Here is a 22,958-nt window from a genome sequence, read left to right as displayed (position 1 = left end):
CAGTGTTACATGTAATCTGTTATTAATGTTTACCAACCAATGCAGTCCGCCAGGATCTTCATCATACTATATCAGAATGAATCCAATAATGGACGCAAAATGGCAAGTTACGTGGTGTAAAGAAAATCAGAAGGTGGGTAGCAGCCAAATGTTTGCGATGCATCATGAACAATCGCGCGTTTCTTGCAGTAACAAATCTTTCGTATAGCGTATGATGGTCCAAATACTAACGTACATATTTACACATAGATATCGTCGGTTGGGTGGGATGGTCTTCACGATACGAATCCATAATCGAATTTAAAATGGAGTTTTTCCTTGCCAAATTCAATAACATTATAGGAATGTAAAGGAACTTTTATATTTTGTGTGCCCAAATTCCGGCATGCAATACCTGATTGATATGTATAAGATGTCAAAAATTCGTATGCTTTTTATCAGATACAAATCCAAAAAGAACCGATCCAAAAATGGGCGGCTCTTTGGCGGCAGCGGGCAGCGATACCGTCTTTGGAGTCCTGGACGAACGCGTGTTGCCTGCCGCTTAAAAAGAGCGTTCCTAAACCAAAACCCTAAACCCCGCCTTCCTTCTCGAGTTTCTTGTTCCTCTCCGTCTCCGAGAGAGGAGACGAAGAAGAAGAAGAAAATGGGGAAGGCGAAGGGAAAGCATCGGTTGGATAAGTATTACTACCAGGCTAAGGAGCTGGGTTATCGCTCTCGTGCTGCCTTCAAGATCGTCCAACTCGATGCCAAATTCCGATTCCTGTCCTCTGCCAGGTCTCTTCTGGACCTCTGTGCCGCCCCTGGTAGCTGGATGCAGGTCGCCGTCAAGCACATGCCCGTCGGTAGCTTCGTCCTCGGCGTCGACCTCTTCCCGATCAAGCCCATGCGGGGCGCCGTCTCCATCGAAGCCGACATCACCACCTCCAAGTGCAGGTCCGAGATCCGGAAGAGGCTCAGCGAGAGCGGCCGCAACATGTTCGACGTCGTCCTCCACGATGGTTCTCCCAATGTTGGCGGAGCCTGGGCTCAGGAGGCCACCAGCCAGGCTGCCCTTGTCGTGGACGCCGTCAAGCTCGCCGTCGATTTCCTGGCGCCGAAGGGCACCTTCGTCACCAAGGTAACCCCTTTCCCTCTCTTCCTCTCCCTACTTGCCTCCCTTTGGATTTGCATTTTAGCGTTTCACGGTGTTTAGGACTGCGGAAGTTGTTCAATTCTTCCCTGCTATTGTGCCTTAACTCGAAGGAAGTCGTCTTAAGGACAACGGGACAATAGCTGCTTTTTGAAGGATATGCTGTTTCATTCTTAGAATTCATTGATAGTCATGGTAAGCTCAGTTGAGCCAAATGATCAACTGACGATCCTAACGGAACGCCTGGAAGATACTTGGTAGAGAAGTCAGATGACACGTAATTATGAAGCCTTACAGTGCCCAGAACTTTGCTGACAAAAAATGAAAAGCACAAATTTCATAGGTTCTGGTGAGCAGGTTCGATCACCGTGAGTTTGGTCGCAGGCATAAACCACGTGCGGGAAAAGCAGCAAATGTAGTCAGTCAGTTTGTTAAGAAGATCAATTTTTTTAAGGATTTGAATTTTCTGTAATATGTGACTCACCATTGGTTGGGTGCTAAAGAAGTGGAGTCAAATATTTCAATGTCTTAGCTAGACGTGATCCATGCAGTTGATTATAGAATTGCAGTTCTTGAGAGCCGTGTATTGCGGATGTTGTTGGATACAATTGGGGCCATTGATACCGTAAATACAACTGTTGGTTTCAATGACAGTTGGCATCTTAGTTGATGTCGCTCATTCTCAGTGTATAATGTTTAAATCTATGAATGCTGAATCGTGTCCTTGGTGCCTCTCCCGTTTGAGATTAGACTCAAGGAGTCATGCCATTCCAGGAGTGTACCTAGAAAAATATTTGACCTGCTATAGAGATTCACCCTTTCATCTCCTCACCTTTTGAACTCCGCCTGCAAGGTTCTGCTCCCCCTTCTTCTTCTTCTTCGTTTTTTTTTTTTTTTTTTCAGATGACAGAGACTTTTGGCTTTCGATTATTTTTACTAGCCTTTTAATAGATATGCATCTACGTGTTTTCTCTTCTAGCTGATGCGATGTCGTGAATCACAAATGTTATGATGATTTAAAATTTTTACTTGAAATTTTACTTTGAAAGGATAAAAGATCCCAAGTTCCAGAATATCGAAGAAAACCTTCTTGTCCAAGTATTACATTTCTGTGGTATTCTTTCCCCCGGCGGTGGGGTTGGGGGCGTGGTTGTGCTGGTGGGTTTCAGTTATATGATGTTTAGTATGTACCTCTGTTATCATTTATTTATTCATTTTGAAGGTTTCCAATAATTATTCATCAGAAGACCACTACTTAAAGCTGCTCTGAATAATCCTTGACATAAATACATAATACTATGGGACAAACATTGGCAATTCTGAGGATTGGAACTCATGGTTGGGTATTCAGTGTGAACTTTTTCTATCGTCGTTTCCTTGGTTGTGGCTGGTGGGGAAGTTCTTTTTTCTCACATCATCTTTCTGCCACTTTATTGGGTTTGCTAGTGAATGTCATGTCTTGATATTGGTGTATTGGCAGTTGATATTTAGTTTCCTTTATTTGACCCTTTTTTTGCACACATATATTCTGTCAGGCTCAATGAACATGTAGTTAGTAATATACCGTTCTATCTAAACTTGTATTATTTTTCTAACGTGTGAAAACTATTCTGGTGCAGGTTTTTCGATCACAGGACTACAATGCCATTTTGTACTGCATGAAGCAGGTCCTTCTCTATACGACCTTATCCATTATTATCTTTCCTTGTGGATTATTCCTGATTTTTACAACTTGATTTGTAGCTTTTTGAAAAAGTTGAGGTAACTAAACCTGATGCTAGCCGGTCTTCATCGGCTGAAATTTATGTCATTGGTCTGAAGTACAAGGCTCCTGCAAAGATTGATCCACGTCTTCTTGACATGAAATATCTGTTCCAAGGTGCTCTAGAGCGTCCAAAGGTACCAGCCTGCAACTTTCTTCTCCATATGTTTGTCAGTTATTTATTTATTTATTTATTTTATTATGGTTTTTGGTGGATAGGTGGTGGATGTTCTTCGAGGAACAAAGCAGAAAAGAAACCGGGAAGGGTAGGTGACATCTTATGTCAAGCTTCTACTCATTAATGTTGCTTGTAAATTGACATTCATATTGGTCACTGTGTTATATTACTTGAGGGAAAGAGTATGCTAATTCATTTTAGATCGTTTGTAAAAGTTTTATCATACTATTGTCATCTTTTGCTGCTCAATGAGGAATAACAGATATATTGATGATACCTGGCTTACTTTGGTTGTTAAGAACTGATTTGAGACTTTAGTTTTTCACAACTGGTTGATCTTTTCTGTAGGTATGAGGATGGTGATACAACTTTAAGAAAGGTTTGTCTGGCTTCCGACTTTGTATGGTCGGAGACACCACTTGAGATACTTGGATCTGTCACATCAATATCCTTTGATGATTCTGCTTGTGCACCCATCAAAGATCATGATTTAACAACCGAAGAGGTACTCTTTCTCTCTCTCTCCTCCCCTTTTTCCCCTGAAAAAAGGCTTATTATTTTGCTCTTTGCCAGATCAAAGTGCTCTGTGATGATCTACGTGTTCTGGGGAAGCATGACTTTAAGCAATTATTGAAGTATGGCCTCTCTCTACACCTCTAATTTATGTTAAAGGATGCGCACATGTGGACATAAAAGTTTTATGAGACTGTCTTCAGCAGCCAAGAATCACACTTGGTTTGTGTAGATTCTGTAAAACCTATCTGAGAGCATTTTGGCAGTGCACATTTATGTGTTGACTGAATATGAAGATTTATCTCCTTTAGAAAATTTACAACCTTTTTTTTCTTGTTTTCCAGGTGGCGCATGAACGTACGCAAAGCGTTATCTCCCAAAAAAGAAATTGTACCTAAGCCGGCCGATGGGAATGAGGGGAATAAGCTAGACGATGATGATCGTATGCTTAATGAAATGGAGGAGTTGACTCGTATTATGGAGCGTAAAAAGAAACGAGCAAAGAAACTTCTTGTGAAACGACGGGCAAAGGTTTTTCTTGTCAGACTATAGTTTTCATGTTGTTAACTTGCTTTTTTATTGATGGTTTTCTTTATGGACCTTGCATGTTATAGGTGAAGGCTCGAAAGGCTACAGGAATCCAACTAGATGATATAGCAGATGATTATACTGATATGGAGCTATTTTCTCTGTCTTCAATCAAGGTTTGTTTTTGCATTTGGGCACCTGGCTGTGCATATGTAACCTTTGTGGCCATCATGTGTGGAAATCAATCTCAGCTGGCTGTCAAATATTTCCATGTGTGCACACAAAGAAAAATTGAAGCTGATATATCATTTATTTTGTAGATTATAGATGAGTAAACTGCGTGCTCCATAACAGTTGGGTAGCTTATTATACTATCTGGTTCTGTAGGAAAAGATATTTCCTACTAATCACATCTCCTGATTTTTGACATGATCATGAATGAATAATACATCTATATAAAAGCATTTTATGATTTGCTAGATTATTATTACTAGTGAAAAACTTTTATAGGTTCTCCATGTATTTTCTAGTTGAACTGCATCACACATTTCAAAGTTTTTTTTGCAAAAACAGCTAAAAGCAAAAAATGAAAAAGAACCCAAGTCTGCCCATCTTGAGTGGCCTGGGCTCTAGGCAGTCCCAAGCATGACTTTTGACTGTATGGCTTCCATCTGACTGCTTATGTGTTCTGTATTTGGTATTTTCCCCATAAAAGACTGCCAAGCATGATTATCTGAAAAAACAAAAGATGGAGAATCCATGGCCACCCTCTTTTTGTTTTTGGTTTTTAAATTTTACCCTTTTCATGCTTCAGGGGAAGAAGGGCCTGCAAGCTGTCGGCTCCACAGACGTTGATGTTGAGATAGGTGATAGAAGAGAAAGTGAAAGTGAGGATGATCATGCAGCTCCAGATAATGATCACTCTTCTAGTGATCTTGATTCTGAGCAGGAGCGTGAGCGGTTAGTTCTGATTTTTTTTGCTTGTGTAATATAAGTAACCCTAGCATGCCTATTGGGCTCACTTCTGGTTCCCGGCCTCCAACGAACATTCAGTGTATCAACTCATAATTGGTCAAATTTATCAATGCCTCTGTATTGGTTCTTAGCTGGAGAATGCGGGCACAGAGAACTTGTTTTTTCGAAAATGACCTGATAGAAAACATTAAAAGCAATGAAAACAAAAAAGCCCCATCTTTTTCCTTTTTTTTTTCTGAAAAAATGAAAATTTCACGTTTTTATTTCCATTTTCTTATTATTTTTATGTTATGTTTGCTTTAAAGTTCAAAACTTGAGTTTAATTATTTATTTCATTTCTATCATTATTAAAACATCATTTTTACCATTTTATAAAGTTATTTTTTGTGTCTTTTTGTTAGTTTTCATTTATTTTATTTTTTTCTTATATTTAGGATTTTTTTTCTATTATTAAAAATTTACTGAAACTTTTCTGGAATTTTCAGCCTTGCCAACAAATACATGAGAAAAATCTCATCGTTTAAAACCTGTTAATGGTATTTGTGATTAGCGGAGAATGGTTTTACGAGGATGAATTTGAGTTCCTGGGCAACTGTCTTTGCGTTGAAACTTTCTCGCAACTTTGTCGCTGTGGTCCTAGATTAAGCTGTTTCGCTTCTGATTCCAGGTATGACAATATGCTTGAAGACTGCCTTGATCAGTTATACGATAGCTTTGTGTCTAAAACTGAAGGGAAGGCCAAGAAAAGAAGGCGGAGAAGGGAGGCACTTTCTAGTTCTAATGATGAACTGTGGAAGGTACAAATTTTTAGCTTTTCTTCCCTCCTTAACTGTTAAAATTTAAAAAGCTGTACTACTTATCCAGGGGTCTTGCTAAGAGCTTCTTCCTTTCAATTATGACACCCTCTGTCGTGATGTACAGTTTACAAGGCCTCGGCCTCCAATCCTCTCATTCAGTGTGGTCAATACCAGACCTAAGGCTTGTACTCTCAGTCTCGGATATAGTTATATTTTATTGTTTGGCCCTTGCTAGCCTTATATACTTGTTTTCTGGTTTTCTTTAGTTGGTCCTACACAGAATGGTCCAGTGTAGAGGGTGTGACTAAGCAAATTATGCATGCAAAATCATAGAACACTTTGTTAGTTGTTACTGGCAGTCACAAGAATTAATGCCATTTTCACTGCCTTCTGGAAACATCACTGATGGAGGATAGTCCTCCTTCCCATTTATTACTTACCCATTTTCTCTGCTTTCGAGGTTGTTTAATTGAAGTCGAAACTTACCTATAAAAGCACTTGCAATTCTTTGAGGGTATGGAAATTGAAAGACACGTAGGTCAATGGTTTCGTAGTTACTGTTGGTAATCTGAGGTCTACATGAGCACTAGTTAAGGATAGTTCAAGCTTTTTCTGGAGTTTTAGACTTCAGGTGAGTTATTATTGGATCTGGATGAGACTGTCAACGAGTATGGAAGTGTGGCAGATGCCCATAGGACCTTGTATGCTGGATATTGTGCTCCTCATAGACCTATATATGCCGTGGTTTTAGATTTGATCCCAGTACTGGGTTTTCTTCACGAGTCACAACCCACTATGTTAATTGTTTGGTTTGTATTTTAGGTTTTTGCTGACATACATATTATCTGTTGTTACTTGGTTCTTGCTTAGGCTGGCGAGGAGAATGTTGGTACTGATGATGATTTTGACCAAGAAGATGAAGACGGGGAAGCAAATCCTTTGATGGTGCCACTGCACGTGGAACCAAAACTAGTACAGGAGGAGATTACTGAACAATGGTTCAGTCAGGATGTCTTCTCAACAGTTCCCAAGGAAAATCATACAAGCGATGAAAGTGAGGATGAATTGGAGGACAAGATGCCACTGGGTCCACCTGCCATAGGAAAGCTCGATGCTCCTGACGCTCCACCTCTCATACAACCTGACCCTGTTGGTTCCAAGGTTGTTCAAGAGGATGATTTTGAAATTGTACCTTCTGAGCGTTCTGATTCCAGTGATGATTCATCTTCAGACGATGAGTCAGGATATGATACAGACTCCAAGGCTGAAATATTAGCGTATGCCAAGAAAATGTTGAGAAAGAAGCAGAGGGAGCAGATACTGGACGATGCCTATGGAAGATACATGTTTGATGACGAAGGTTTGCCTTCATGGTTTGTGGAAGAAGAGAAGAAACATTGTCAACCTATCAAACCTGTGACGAAAGAAGAGATTGCTGCGATGAAAGCACGTTTTCGAGAGATTGATGCACGCCCTTCTAAGAAGGTAGCAGAAGCCAAAGCACGGAAGAAGAAGGCTGCAATGAGGCAACTGGAGAAGGCACGCCGCAAGGCTTCTTCAATTTCTGATCAAACTGATATACCAGAACGGTCAAAGAGGAAGATGATCGATAAGCTGTATAAGACTGCGATGCCCAAAAAGCCTGAGAAGAAGTACGTGGTTGCAAAGAAGGGTGTCCAAGTGAAGACTGGTAAAGGCACTCTTTTAGTTGATCGGCGCATGAAGAAGGACAAGAGGAGTCGTGGGGGAGGCAGGCCTGGGAAGAAGGGCAAGGGAAAGAAAATGAAACCTGCCAAGGGTCCTAACAGCAAAGGGGCTGGGAGAGGCTCTGTTATGAAAAGGAACAGGGCAAGCAAGAGGCAGAAGATGAGCACGAACGACTGATGCCCTGTTAGATTGGAACATGGACATAATTGCGAGATGTTGGCAGAGCTGCACGCACCAAGTTAAGAAAGTTCATTATTCATGTCATTTTGTGTGTCGGGGCTTCCAAGGGTAAGGAAGCAGGACAGGAATGGGGAAAGGATCCGTAGTTACCATCAACATCATCTACGGTGGAGAGGTCAATTTCTATCGGTTACGTGGGGTTTGTTTGACACATGATTCTTTCACGAACTTGATGAAATCTTGAGCTGTTGGATTTGAAGCTCATGGGGGGAGTCGCACTTTGGGTAGTCCGGGATAACTGGAGACGAGTGTATATTTCTCGGCAGTCGGCCGTTCTGTCTTTTTGATCGTTTACAATCCATTCGAATTAAAACTTTCTTTCTCTCTCTCTCTCTCTATGTGTGTGTGTGTGTGTGTGTGTGTGAGTGACACAACCGCACACATATACACGCAACGACTGCACTTAAGCATGATGAACAAAATGCTTGGATTCAGTGTTAAAGAAAAAGGATACTCCAGGATGATTGTCGTCGAACTAGATGGGAGTGAATAAAAAACGTGCTGATGGAAAACAAATAAATAGCCCCATCATTCCGATATAATCTTCAGATAAGTCTCATCATTCCATAACTGGAAGAGTGAAGGTTTAAAATGCTGAAGCGGTTGATGAGGGTCAAATGTTCTGGTTGTCCTATTTTGTTTTTGTTTCTTTATTGGCAGCGGTGCTTTGGTGGGGCGTTGCTGAAGCTCATCAGCTCCAACTTTAAGATACAAAACATGTCCCGATCTTTTGTTTGCGTTATTTTGATTCAAACATTAGATGAAAGATTTAGAAACGTTTATTCATTCTAGATTTTTTAATGCATGGCAAGAGGCATTCTATGGTTTCACGGCTAAATTAGTTATTTCCTAAAGTCTTATATAAGGTGCTTTATCTTTGATATTGTAGGTGACTGACATCCTCCTTGTAGATTCAACAGTAATATATCTCTTCTAATAAAAGATTTGACATTCACATTCAGATGCTCCACTTGCTAGTGTCACAGGTGGCTGGATCTTTATGCGTGTTGTATGATATTTATTATCTGCACGGCCCTCCTGATGAACGTCTCCTTCACTTTTAAAGGAAAAGCGATCCACAAGTTTTTGTGGGACATGGAGGGAAGAGTTCCTTTACTCGAGTCAGGTAGCAGTGGAGTGGGTACCCAAGTTGCGGGCAAATGAGGTCAACTTGGTGCTGACCAGATGAAACACCATGCAAGGTAATGATCATCAGTATACCAACAAGGCAACAAAGCTACGTTGTAAGTCGCGGAACAGTACTGGTGATACATTAGCGGCATCGAGTTGACAGTCTATCTGAAAATTAAGCTGCAACCAATGTTACGTTTTCAGTACATGGTGTTTCTTCTTGCGTCCGTCCTCCCTTGGGAAAAGAAGTGTCCTTCACCGAAATAGATTGAGGAAGAAAGAAGCAAAGTTTTAATTTGTGCTTAAATCTGGTAAACGTGGTTCAGTAAATTATTCATAGGGTTAATGAACCGTGTCCAAAAACCACTAACAAAGGCTTTGCAAAGCCAAGACATTCCACAAGCAGGCTGACCAATAATCAAATCACACAAGAAGAACAGGAAAGATCGGCCCTTTCACGCAGGAGGTAGCAGACAGACCGTAGCTTGCTTCTGAAGAAAGAGCAAAGCTCAAACAAATTGATCCAGGTACTGTTCCACGGTTGTATACTTGACATCTGGGTACAGCTCAGATGCTTCCACTCCGAACGATTCCTCTATCTCAAAATTTGTCTGGTCACCTTTCACGAAGACGGAGTGCGCGATTGCCACCACAATGTTCATCGGGAACGGCAACTCTGCAAAACCACAACCCTCTGTAATTAAGAAGAAATCTCCAACGTCTCTCTTCTGTCTAATCTTAAAAAGTTTCGAAGAAATCTCCAATGTTTGCTTAGAGAGCAAGAGCTTAGTGGTTCTCAATGACTTGAATGAGGAGGGTGGTAGGTGGTCGAGCTAAATAAGAGCGTTTTAAGATTCAAGAATGAGGAGCTATGCAATGCAAGATTGCGGATTCGCGAAACTGAGCAAAAGGGTCGGGGCAAAGCATGCAAAACGGGAGTCAGGCTATATGCAGAGACAGGAGGTAGCAGAGAGCAAGTTAGTGGTGGGGGTTGCGTATAAAGGGTCATTACAGTGGAGTGAGCTGTGTTTGATTCTCACCTTCAATGTTCTTGAGCATCTGGTCCTCCGGAACGTAGATTCTCTGTAGGGTCTTGCCAATCTTCTTCTCCCAAAGCGAGGTCAGCTCATTGAAGGAATAGGTATTGGCAGGTGGCTTCACGTACAGGACCTTGTTCAGGGTTCTTGGATCATCGACAGCCTTGATAGTATAGGTGGCGATGTCATCCTCCTTGTTGAACACGGCCTTGGGGTTTCCATCTCCGAGGATGACAATCTTGTCTCTCGGAGGGGAGGTCAATCCTGGCTGAGACATGTTGGGGAGGAAGTAGGCAGCAAAGAAGCTGCAACATACATAGGTGTGGGGAATGCCTTCGGCCTCAATGGCTCGGCGAATCTGTGCTTTTAAAGCGAATGTGCTCTTGGCCGGCTCCACCGCATGCTGGCGATCGACATCGTTCCCGAACTCGGAAGGGAAAAACCTCTGCAAAGGAACACAAAAAAGAGGGCGGCCCTTTCATCATGGTTGCTGTTGCAGCGTATCTAACACTACAAGAAAATTTTTGGTGCAATCACCCTCGAGCTTGAAGATCTGCACGTATACGTCAACGGTGGAAAACACAGTCTCTCCGGTGAGATTCATAACTGCTAATACGCGCCGAGGGAAAGTTTTAAGATAAGTGAAAGAGACTCTTGTCTTTCGAGTCCAAGGCGAGTTCATTGCTGGTTAAACAAGTCGTCCATGCAAAATCATTGAGTGCATTCCCCTTAATAAGGCAAAAAAGTGGAATAATGAACAAAATGTCACCATGAGAAAGAGAAGTTATGAAGAACAACCTTGATATTGCCAGCTTCTTTGATAGCAGCAATGATGTTGGACTGCTGTAAGATTTGTGCATTTCCCACCGCTGAAATGACAACATCCACTTGCTTGATTGCCCCAAGCAAACTTTCATGATCTTCCAGAGAGCCCTGTGAAAAATTCAGAGAGCACTCAGTCACAACAATTTGAACATTTTGACAAAGAGAAAGAGAGAAAGAGGGATGGCATTGGGTGGTACGCGAAGCAGGGTGACGCCAGAGGAGGTGAAGGAGTGAAGAAGCTGGGATTTGGCTGGGTCGGAGGGAGAGGTGTCCCTGACCAGTGCGAACGTGGGGTGGCCAGACGCCGCGCTCGCCTTCACGATGAACTTGCCGATGTAGCCGGTGCCACCGATCACCAGAACCCTGCTCTGTCCCTCCATTCTCTCTCTCGCTGGTCTTTGCTTCTCTTTCTCTCTGATTGAGCCGATTGACCCGCCTCCTCCAAGGACTCCCATTTATAACTGCCCTGGCAGTGTATAGTAGAAGAGATATTGCAGTGAAGATAGTTTAATTAGAAAGCGTATAATGCAACAGAGGACCAATCATAAATATCATTGACTGTTGTTGCCTGTCGATCTACTGCAGCAATTGAGAAGGTAGCGACAGAGAGAGAGGGTAGGTGGCCGGTGGGGACATTAGACAAGGACCGCCTTCCCTACATTTTACCTTCCATGTTATGATGATCGGGTTACCTGCCACCTGAAGGAATCATAAGTAATAAGTTGGTGGTCACCGTCCTGCCCCAACCACCTGATTCCCATGAAGTACTTGTTTCTTGCGAAGAACCCGTTTCTGTGGGGGAAACAAAGGAAAAGAGTAGCCTGATAACCCATGACAAAGCGCATTCTACCAAATAAGGCAGATAGATACTTCTGTTCTTTTCTCTATGAATGGGAGCATACTCATTCCATGGGTGTTCCTTTGTGACCATGAAACCGTAAATAGCACTTCACCACCCACCAAATTTTAACTTATTAGTGATATGATAGTACGTATCATCCACCAACCACGGACGGTGCCCAAGGTCGTAGTTCCCACCTCCACTGTCGGTAATCCTTTTCTTCATTAAAGCCAACAGGAACTCCCTTTCTTTCTCTCTGCGTTCTAGTGTTCATGTGGGGTGGAGATTCCCTCTTTGTAGAACAGCGTTATGAAAGTTAAGAATGGCAGTCATCTTAAGCTGCTATACAGGCAGAACGCAGAAGGGGCTGTAACTGTGGCATTCCAGTCTCCTCAAGGAACCACCTGTGAATTGCGAGTCCTGGGAGTTGTTTGGCCTCATAAATTAGGAGCTTTCAGTGGCTAACATTTCTAAGTTACCCTTCTGGTACCCTTTTAACTAACACCACCTACTCGAACTCATTCATCACGTCGGCATACAGGCTTTCAGTGGTTGGTCGCGTGCAGACCTTCCATCAATAGTAGTTGTAGTAAAAACTACAACCAAACAATCATGCTTGAGCAGTTGAGCCTGTATCAGTATACGATCCTTATATTTTCTTGGGATGAAGGATTTTCCTTTTTTTGGAAAGATTTACTAATAGAAGTAGCTCAGACTCCACTTTTCTTCTTTAATTGCCTAGTTGAATAGCGGCCCAGAAAAGTAGCTCTGTGATTCTTCGCCTAATATGTGTACCGCAACTAACTTATGTGCACAACTCTCTAATTGCAGAATTTTATTGACATCATCTCTTAAAAGCTTTGTGAAACCAATACTTTCTCTAAATCATATATTGTGATCTGGATAAACTTCGCTTGCCTCCACGCCTGAATTCTCAATGCTGAAGTAAACATAGTCGCCCTTGATAAATGCAGACATATAAGATTAGACTGCTCAAGCCTTCTTTCCGTTTTTCTATTTTTCCATATATACATATATATATATCCTTTTCAACCTAGTTCGAGAAAGAGTCCAATGGCAAGTTCTTGTCACGCGTTTCTCTCTCCTTTTTCTTATTTTTTATTTGTTCAATGCTTGAAGATAATGTCCAGTTCAGGTCATCAATCATTATGCTATGTAACATAAAAATACTGCTTGGGCTGTGACTGTCTGCAACAAGCAATCTTAGTAAATATATATATACGGTGGAGTAGGCCATATAAGAAACACATGCATTCTTTCTGAAATATTGTTCAGAAATTAAAAAGCAACGCTGGTTTCAATCTGTACACATTTTTCCAATATAGTACTATCGACCTTTCTCTTACTTTGATAAGCAAAGGGTGAGGCAGGACATACATCCTTTTATCCGAAAAAGCAAAAAAACATGCCCTCGGTATTTAACTCATGACCTCCTTTAGCTTTAAGGTCTTTAACTCTGACTCCCTAACCCAAACAGCCCAAGCTTTTCTGGCAACTGCCGTAATGGTAAGAAGTTCACAAAGAATGAACTATGGCGACAAGAAAAAAAGGAACAAGGGACTACCAGTTTATATGTTACTTCTGACAGCCCATGGAGCATTTTTGAGCCTGTTGCATATAGAAAACGGAAAAGAGAAGAAAAAAGATTCAAGTAAATTTTTCATAGCATAATAGTAGCAGAAATTGTATATCAATCTTTTGCAGATGTGGCCCTTACAGAACTTAAGTACATGGATGTGATTTTCATGTTTAAGCAACAACCTAGGATTGATTCATTTTTTTAAAAAAAATTATTGGTCGATGCGTAGCATCTTAAACCTTCATTGTATCAAGTTGAATTCCTGTATAGTTCCACTGATGAAGGTCTTGATATCTGACTTAGTTTGCTGCTTTCAGAAATTTGAATTTATAAATTTTGAGGGCTACGTCTGTTTCTTAGGCAATTCCCAACATGATACCAATAGAATTGCACACCATCACTTGAGCTTCTCCTTTCGCAATCAACTGATAGAAGTGCTATACTAGATGAAGCTTAAGAAAGCCATACTGCCGTACCATATTTACAAAAGAAAAAGGAACATTAACCTCAGAGTCATTGAACATATTGTAGTTAGAAATGATCTTCTACTCAACAGAAAGAAGCAGGGCTGAACAAAAAAGGGTTACAGTCATAATTCGACAAGAAGTAGGTTTGGTGTCAATGACAGGACATGCTTGCGAGCAGCTCAAGCTTGTGCTTGGCTTACTAAATGTCACATAATGAGCTCCCTCCAGCCAAGCTCAAACCCACTTTGACTTTTCATTTAAACATGGTGAGCTCCTGGTAACATGACCTGTAAGGCCCAACGGTTTTCCTTTTGCTTAATTATTACAAAAATTTTAATAAGGGTTACATTGTCTTGAGAAAGGAAGTTGAGAAAAATACATTGATGGGTGCATTTAAAAGAAAGTGGGAAAACTGAAAAGTCATTTTTTTTGTGAGAGGCTGCAAATTGGTATGACAGTTTTGGAGGCCTTGAAGATGGTCTATTTAACCCTATTTTGCAGCAAATAAACATTCTTTTTGCTACAATCCTAAAGGATAAGGTTCAGCAACAGAGAATTTGAGAGAGAGAGATAGGTCTTCATTTTTGCTCTCTTTCTGGTTGAGATCAAGGTTAGTGGCTGCATGAAAGAAACATGAAACATAGAAGGTTGCTGACGGGAACTCTGACGGGAACTCACGACTGCTTCTAATATGAGATAACAATGGTAAGTGTAACACTCCATGAGATATGACACTTACATAAATTGCATATAGATGTATAAATAAGTCTAGATGCTTGGGTAGGTTATAATTTGGACTAGTGTATATTAACCTAGCTATGGTAGGTTCCTTGTATAATTATGCCTTTTGATGAGAAATGGCATGATGGGCAAGGTCGCACGAAAGCCTAAGTTTCCTTGGAATTTTTCATGAAATTCTAGTGATTGGTAATGTTGATAGAGATGTTACAAGAAAGTATTCATTGAAATAAAACACAGTTTTGAAAGAAAGGAATATATGGCAAAATCTAAATCGTATGAATGCATGAATGAAAGCTTGAAATGTAGAATTAGGGAGTCACATTCACAAGGACTGGTCATGAATCAGATCTGACTGCACAAGGGACTCTAAAGGAGAGTCCCAATGTAAATACTCACTAGGGAGTCTATACTTGGATGTAGGATCAGATTTGTTTCTCATAGCACAACAACCAAACCTAAAAACTGTGATGGTTTCTATGAATGTGCTAATGAAGTAAAGTTGAACTGATTCTAAGCTAGTCTTAGTAATCAGACACCTTATGAACCCTAGTTTACATTGGACAGTTGTAGAAGCTGAAAACAGAAGTAATAATAAGAATATGGAAGAGGAGCCAATTAGACTTGAAAAAAAAAAACTATTAGTGTCAGTTCTACTCCCAAAGCAATAAATTGAGTTCTAGAGGGAAATGTGTAAACCATATAAAAAAAGATTGAAGATCCCATAACTGTCATCAAAGTCTGTTTCCATTTCCCTGTAACTGTAAACATCAAATTTTTAGAAGTTTTGTTTTGGTAGATGGAGAAAATGTGGCTCTCTGTTTTAGTCTTTTAGTGCAAAAATTGAGTGAAAAAATGTAGTAGTAAAATGAACATTTAGTGCACCATAGTGCAGTCTGTTTACATTTAATTAATAACTGTTTATAACTGTTATTACTTATACCTTTGAAGTCTTTTTGCTATATGGTAATTTGTTTCAACGGCATGTCTTCTTCGTCACAATGTTTACACTTAGAAAGAAAAGTGTACTAAATGTAAAAATCTGTTTACATTTCTTTCTGTTATCAATGCAGTAAAAACTGTTAATACTGTACACAGGGAAATCTGTAAACCTTGAGATTTGTATGCCATGAATGCTAGGGGGATAAAGTAGAATGGACATGTACACCTAAAACCACTATTTTGTGATGTCATATGAGAAGATTGCACTCTTATTGTTGACGAACTTGCCTTTCAAGTCCCTATTACTACACTTACTATGTCTCTTTCATCTCCTATGTGATTGCTTCAATTGTGGTTTCCCTTATGGCAGAAGTTCTTAATAACCTAACAGTCCTAGAAGCAACATAACCAGGCCGTTAGCATAAGTCTTTGAGGATGCATGCAAAGGCTACCCTCTGTAACAGTTTAGTAAATTATACAAGGAATTGAGGCTAAGTGTAATGGCGGGATGGAAAGAGGGGTTATAAAGAGGAAATCAGACTAAGTATTTATCCAATTTATGGAATAAAGCGTATAAATTTCTATTCCTCATGAGAAAAATTCTTGGTTCAGTGGTGGCCCCAACATAGGCCATTTTAACCCTATCATGGTGTGAAGCTGTTGTACATTCATTATATAAGCCTGAGCTTATATTGATAGTAGAAAAATGATAAATACTTTACATTAAGATCAAAGGAAATAAATAGTTACATTTGCCTACACCCTTATGGGTTGAGTGTGCACATGGTATGCATAACTCACACATTGGAAGGTTGACAGGGATTGTGCACGAGTGACTTCTGATGAGTGTTTTATGTTAATGCATAATAAGAAAATATCAATCATGCCTTAACAATGACATATGAGAGTGCGAGTGGGTCCAGTGGTTGATTTTATTCTCGGAGGCAGTAGTGTAACATGAGATCATTGTGGTTGCACACACCTTCGTCTACACTGGACAACCCATAGAGTATTAGGTAGCACAAGAGCATGAGATTTTGTTATATTTTTGGTTGGAGAGCGAGACATCTCTTGGTCCCTCAACCCGTGTGCCTAGAGGGGCTGGTCTACCACTTTAGGTAACACACGTGGTTAGACCATGCTACTACAGCGGCAATATGAGATATCTCAGGAGGCTTTACTTCAGGATTGTCCTCGAACAGTTTGGATCGCCTGGTGAAGATATGTTTTGTGTTACATGTGAGTTGTACTCACAGGGTTTTCTATTGTTTGCTCGTTACAATGACCATGATCATTGTTAATAAACCACCGTTGTAACTTCGCAACATATGGAAGTCATGTATATATCGCTCATGATAATACTGTATAACCTTAAGGGGCATTATGGATTGATGACTTATGGATGTCGACCATAACGTCCTCATATGAATTTGTTTAATATGATCATATACTTATTTTGCCGGACCATGTTCCATTCATAACTGGATGTTACCATACTCAGAGAAATCTGACCCTTCTTTCTATCTCTACATGTAGTTCTTGAGAAATCGTGGCTACATGATTGACATCCTCAGTATTTATGATGGACCGACATTGACAATTTGGACATTGAGACTGGACTTTGTGGATACTTTAGTTGTTTGAGTCTAAGTGTCTTTGTGTGATATCAAATAGGGGTGTCTTTTAAAATAGTGTTAGTGTTTGATTTGTTTAAGTTTTAGTCATTACTCAAGTTTGTTTAGAATAAGACTCAATATTTGCTTTTAATATATATATATATATATATATATATATATATATATATATATATATATATATATAATTTGGTGTCAAAGACTTGGGTCGTGACATGACCTTATAATATTGGACTGCTCAATTGGCTTTGTAAGGAATAGATACACTCGATAGGCTACATGCAGTGGAAGTTTGACTTCAGAGAGTGTTGATGCAGCAGTATGCTAGCATCCTACATATATGACATGATTTTTGCAGTTGGCATAACTCAGCTCAAATCGTTCAGCCAAGTTAAAATTTATGCTTCTTTTCAGGAGTAAGAGAAAACCCACAAATGTCGCAACATGTAGATCACAGGTTGACCCGAGGATGGTAGTCCTCAAGTTAAGACCCTGATCCCTAAATCGCTGATAACATGCATATGTTAGATGTTATTGTACCATTCTTATACTGTTTTGTGTATTTTGTGTATTTCTTCTTATTACATTTTCCATTTTCTTTCTTACTTTTCTGTATTTTTGTTCTTTTTCCTTTTGTAATTTTAATCTTTAATGTTAGCTACATCGATGGTGGTGACTGAAAGAAGCTGTTTGAGATATTTGGTGAAAAGTTAAGCAGTAGCTTGTTGAAAGTCGAAAGTTAGGCAATCTTTTGTATTTCACCCAAATGTTGGCCTGTAGCCATGTGTTCTTGGTTGCTTTTTTTTTTTTTGAACTTTTTACAATTGTTGTTGATTTCAACTATTACTTAGGTTCTAAAACCGGTCTCCTGAAGGAAGGAATTTAGAGAAACATGGCACTATACTGATTTATTCTTTTTTCGCTTTGCTGATCTGGGCAATGGAGGAACTGAGTGAAACTTTACGGATTTACAAATAATCAATTGGTAAACCTATTATGTAGTTTTATATTTCATGTTTGACTATAAAAATAATCTGTCGTTATAGTTTCATAAATGCGTTCCCTCTTTTATTTTCGTTGGCAATTCGTTTTTTGCCTCTTTACGGTTGTAGACTAACTGGGATACTGATAACCACTCTAAGATGCGCCTTTAGTTCATTCAAGTTGCCTTGTCATAATTGGGCCGTGAAGCCACTTGGATTTGGCTAGAGACAGTCATATAGTTTATATTGGTAGTGCCGCAGATAGAGGGAGGTGTCCAACAAGGCAATTAATTAAAAGTTGGACAAGGCTATCTGTATATTTTATACGCTAAAAATGTGTAATGTTGCAAATAAATTCAACCTTCAAAGAGGGTTGTGAATCATAAATTTAGATTGAAAAATAAGTACTAAATTCCGGGATACTTTAAGAGATATAATTAATGGACAGCGAAAATAGAAGAAAAGGTAGCTGTGTTAGATATCCGAAGCGTGATTGCACCATGCGCGAAGTACCTAAGTATGAATATGGGTGCAGCAGGTGTCTGCCGGTCTGATGGAGGTGCCTTACCCTTATGTTTAATAGGGTCAGATTGTTTTTTTGGTTATTATCTTCTTAACCTGCTGGGACTTGTTGAGTTGATTGGATTTGAGATTATGAAGGAAACTTTCGAATTGAGGCACAGAAGCAATGCCGATCGCGTGCGGGTAATGGTGGGTACGACGCAGGTTCCGTTGCATTTATACGCTTTCTACTTATACCATCTTCACTGCATTATGGGCAAGCAAAATGATGCTGATGAATTTGTCATCCCCACGGCCAACAAAATGCTTGTCCAATCTTAGTTTCATGATAGTTTATCCGTGTAACTTCATGAATCACCACCGACGCTTTGGTCGTTCATCCATGGCATCTCCTTCATCCCTGCCTTTTCCCATCTCTAATTTACCTCCCTTCTCGTCCAATTCCATCAATTTGTTCAAAGAAGAAAGTAGAGAAGTCATCAGTCTGTCCCATTGACTAGTAGGGCCTATAGAGACACAAGGCAGAAGTGGCTGGTAACCGTGGCATTCCCGTCCTGTGATTGCACACAGAGGCGTTTGGCCTCACAAACTAGGAAGTATCGTTTTTACTAACACCACCTACTCCAACTCGTATTTGCGTCACCGTCGGCATACAGGTTTTCAGTGGGTTGATTTGCCTCAAAAGCCTTCAATCAGTAGTAGTTGCAGTAAAAACTACAGACAAACTATTATTCTGTAGCTTGTAGAATAATGAGCACGTAAGATGCAAGGGAAGTAGAGAAATATTGAAACCAAAACTGTTGCAAGAGGTTGTAGACAAGAAGAAAGGAAAAAAAAAAAAAAAAAAAACATTGATTTTTACTTCTAAGGTGAAGCTCCCATCTCTTAAGCAGTCCCCAAAATTTCACTAGTTACTGACACACGTTCTGTTTCCAGGAACAGAATGAGGTCCTGGAGCGGCGAGCCAGAGTCGTTCAAGTATGCATTCCAGGAGCATCGACTGTTCAGTGGTACATTAATGTCAAATGGCTCTATATTATTAATGAAGAAAAATGAAGAGAGAGTAAGAAGCATCAATCGACCATGTCACAGGGATTCACGAGCTTTGAAGCTAAGAAACGCCTAAATGATGGTTTCATAAGTTATTCACATACGACTCCAGATTTGAAAAAAAAAAAACATAAATGCTTAGCCTCCATATCCCCCATGCTCAGATATGAAAACTGGAAAGTTTCTCATTAACGGTTGCAGGATAGGTAAAGCTAAAATTTATGGCTGTTAATTTCAGGTAAGTTGATGACGATCATGTTAGAAATTAGAATATCTTGACGCATCAGCTTCTTTGAGAGCATAAGTAATGCGCCCTGAAGACGGGCTTGCTGCCTCTGCGAGATATCAGCACTCCCAAAAGTTTCTCTGTTGTATCAGCAGTTCGCCTTCCTTTCCAACCACCCACAGAGGGCGACGGAGTCCACGACCGGAACCACGGTTCTCTCACCTCACCGAGCTACCATACTCACGTTTGGTAAGGCAGCAGTAACCGTTGATACCGCCTCCTACAGCATACCGGCACCCATATACCCTACCTACATCAAAAACGTCTTCATGCCCACACCTCCCGAATCGCACCCGCCGCACTGCCCGACTACCCAAATTCCGCATCATATCTTACCCGCATGTCCACGCCTCACGCACCCGAACCCGCACCCGCACCGTATCGCATGCGCCTGCACAGTGTCGTACTCCCACATTATGCATGCTATCCGCAGACGCGTACTCCCACACTATGCACCTGCACAGTGTCGTTCCCGCGAAAAATGAGAGAGATCATCTCTTTTGTAGATCGTCCAACGTCTCTCTCTCTCTTTCTCTCGTACTCACAGGCCATGGATGCCACTGTGAGGATCCCCTTTCGCAGACTTGTCTCACCTTCGTCCTATTCGGGAAGTAACCTCTTTCTCTCTGCCAATCTTACCATCAGGATTCTCCTCTTTCTACAATCTTCATAGAGAAGCTGCCCTCTCGCTTGCGCTAGGCTGCTTCCCTCTTCCCAATTGATCCACTCCTGGAGGGTCGACAGTTCTCATTCTGGCGAAATGGTTCTAACTAATTCGCCACTGATGCTTTGGTCATTCATCCATGGCGTCTCGCTCATTCCTGCCTTTTCCGATCTCTAACCAACCCTTCTGCTTGTCGAATTCCATCAATTTGCATTCTTGGCGGAGCTACGAACTCTGAATCCTGTGTCGATGAGAGGTACCATGTTCGGCATCGGGAGTTCGAGGTCAAATGCTCGGATCGGCCGCTTAGCCCCGCCGTGTTGTTTCTTGGATGGCGACGTGCTGATTGTTTTTGTGCTTGACCTTCAATTTTCCCAAGAAAAAATACACTTTCTCGAATAGACAAGGTTCTGATGTATTTGCATGAGGAATGTACTTTGAGGACCACTAATTCTGTTGTCTTCTATAGTTCTATAGGATCCTGTGAATGAAGCACGGATTTATAATCTCTCCAGGAATATAAAATACTAAACAGCTAGCCGAGTGATAGTTTTTCTGGGGCCTAGGTCTTCTTGAACAATTGCTGTCATCAGGGCACTTCAGGTCTGAAATATGTGCATGTGCCAATGTGTTTTAGGGTTTTTTCTTGTTATGATTGGGGACTTGAGCATTACTTTTTGGTGTTTTTATTGGGCTTAATGACTTTCATGGTGATAGTTAGAATGAGAACCTGCTAGATGAAACTATAAGACTCTTGTTTGCAGTTTAGGAAACAATACATTAACCAAGGCCTCTTGTTTTGTCTTAAACGTTCCTAACCTTTCAATATATTAGAGAAAAGTTGGACTCATTGTACAATTCTTTGTACAATGTTCGTTCAAAATTTGAAAGGTGAACTACTTATCCAGGGATCTTCCTAGGAGCTTATTCTTTCCAATTATCATGTTTTTGTGATGATGTAGAGTTTTCAGGGCCCCAGGCACCAATCCTTTCTCCCATTGAATGCGATCATTACCATAGCTAAGGCTTGCATTTTCCAGTATAGTTATGCATTAGGTTTTGGCCCTTTCTTTGTTAACTTGAACGGCTTCTATACTTGTTTTCTGTATTGGTCATATACAGAAACACTCCAGCATAGAGGATGTTACCAGGTAAATCATGCAAGCAAAAACATCTACACACTGGTCAGCTGTTACCTGCAGTAGCAAAAATTAGTGCTCCTTTCACTGGTTTCAAGGTTGTTTCATTGAAGTTGAGACTTGTAGATCAAGTAGGCCAGTGGTTTGTTAGTTATTCTAGGTAATCCTAGTTCTGTGTTAGCGGTAGTTGATGACAGTTCAAGCTTCTGGTGTTTTAAACTTTGAGAGTTTCTATTGGGTCAGGGTGAGATTGTCACGAGCATGGAAGTGCATGGCCTACCTTTTGAGCCGTTAGAGTAGCAAATGCTCATAGGATCCTCTTGTTTGGTGGATATTTTGCTTCTCATGCTCTATGCGTGTTGTGGTTTGACATTTGATGTCAGTGCTCAATTGTGTTCACGAGTCATAACTTACAATGTTAATTGTTTGGTTTGTGTTTTAAATTTTTGCTGGCATGCATATCTGATGTGGCTTGGTTCTTGCTTAGGCTGGCAAGCATAATGTTGGTAGTGATCATGATTTTGATGAAGAGGATGAAGATGGGGAAGCAAATGCCTTGATGATGCCACTCCATGAGGAACAAAAACCAACACAGGAGAAGATAACCGAACAAACAATGGTTCAGGCGTTCAGCCAGGATATTTTTTCAACAGGCCCCAGGAAAATCTTACAAACGATGAAAGTGAGTTGGGAGAGAAGATACCACTGGGGCCACCTGCCACAGAGAAGATCTATACTGCTGCTCCTCAACCCATACAACCTGCTTATGTTGGTTCCAATCTCGATCAAGAGGATAATTTTCAAATCGTACCTTCTGAGCCTACTGATTAAAGGATTGGATCATCATGAGACTGTGAGTCAGGATACATTACAGATTCCAAGGCCAAAATATTAGCTTATGCCAAGAAAATGTTGATAGAGAAACAAAAGGAGCGCATACTGGACGATGGCTATGAGAAGTACACGTTTGATGACGAAGGTTTGCCTTCGTGGTTTATAGAAAAAGAGAAGAAGCATTGTGAGGAAGGAAGAGATTGTTGCCACGAGAATATTTCTGCGAGATTGATGCATGCCCTTCTAAGAAGGTAGCGGAGGCCAAAGCAAGGAAGAGGAAGGCTGCAATGAGGCAACTGGAGAAGGCACGCTGCCATGCTTTGCCGATTGCTGGTCAAACTGATACTTCAGAACGTTCAAAGAGGAAGATGATCAATAAGCTGTATAAGAATGCAATGCCCAAGAAGCGTTAGAAGAAGTACGTCGTTGTAAA

The 22,958-nt window shown here is 40.7% G+C and overlaps 2 protein-coding genes across 2 annotated transcripts; one reads left to right on the top strand and one right to left on the bottom strand.

The window, feature by feature from the left end:
• Positions 1-544: 544 nt before the first annotated feature.
• LOC116248294 (uncharacterized) lies at positions 545-8,158 on the top strand. The gene is made up of 11 exons (XM_031621003.2): positions 545-1,120; positions 2,752-2,799; positions 2,876-3,031; positions 3,114-3,160; positions 3,421-3,577; positions 3,646-3,707; positions 3,930-4,116; positions 4,200-4,289; positions 4,928-5,073; positions 5,756-5,885; positions 6,756-8,158. The coding sequence occupies exons 1-11, from the start codon at positions 647-649 to the stop codon at positions 7,767-7,769; spliced, it is 2,511 nt and encodes an 836-aa protein (XP_031476863.1). The 5' UTR covers positions 545-646; the 3' UTR covers positions 7,770-8,158.
• A 1,073-nt stretch (positions 8,159-9,231) lies between these two features.
• Positions 9,232-11,298, bottom strand: LOC116247037 (phenylcoumaran benzylic ether reductase POP1-like). The gene is made up of 4 exons (XM_031618984.2): positions 11,023-11,298; positions 10,799-10,933; positions 10,004-10,445; positions 9,232-9,639 (listed from the first exon to the last, which is right to left on the bottom strand). The coding sequence occupies exons 1-4, from the start codon at positions 11,278-11,280 to the stop codon at positions 9,473-9,475; spliced, it is 1,002 nt and encodes a 333-aa protein (XP_031474844.1). The 5' UTR covers positions 11,281-11,298; the 3' UTR covers positions 9,232-9,472.
• Between the last annotated feature and the right edge of the window lie 11,660 nt (positions 11,299-22,958).

The sequence above is a fragment of the Nymphaea colorata genome, chromosome 2 (genome assembly GCF_008831285.2).
Source record: "Nymphaea colorata isolate Beijing-Zhang1983 chromosome 2, ASM883128v2, whole genome shotgun sequence".
NCBI lineage: Eukaryota > Viridiplantae > Streptophyta > Magnoliopsida > Nymphaeales > Nymphaeaceae > Nymphaea > Nymphaea colorata.
The sequence above is the reverse complement of the archived record's forward strand: the minus strand, read 5'-3'. Positions and strand labels throughout refer to the sequence as shown.

Bases quoted from the DNA above. Each gene is read 5' to 3' on its own strand.
- LOC116248294 (XM_031621003.2), top strand. From the start codon at position 647: ATGGGGAAGGCGAAGGGAAAGCATCGGTTGGATAAGTATTACTACCAG. The intron at 3,032-3,113 runs GTACCAGCCTGC...TTTGGTGGATAG, and splicing joins GTGCTCTAGAGCGTCCAAAG to GTGGTGGATGTTCTTCGAGG. The intron at 3,708-3,929 runs GTATGGCCTCTC...CTTGTTTTCCAG, and splicing joins GACTTTAAGCAATTATTGAA to GTGGCGCATGAACGTACGCA.
- LOC116247037 (XM_031618984.2), bottom strand. From the start codon at position 11,280: ATGGGAGTCCTTGGAGGAGGCGGGTCAATCGGCTCAATCAGAGAGAAA. The intron at 10,446-10,798 runs GTTGTTCTTCAT...GTTCCTTTGCAG, and splicing joins AAGAAGCTGGCAATATCAAG to AGGTTTTTCCCTTCCGAGTT. The intron at 9,640-10,003 runs GTGAGAATCAAA...GTGGTTTTGCAG, and splicing joins GATGCTCAAGAACATTGAAG to AGTTGCCGTTCCCGATGAAC.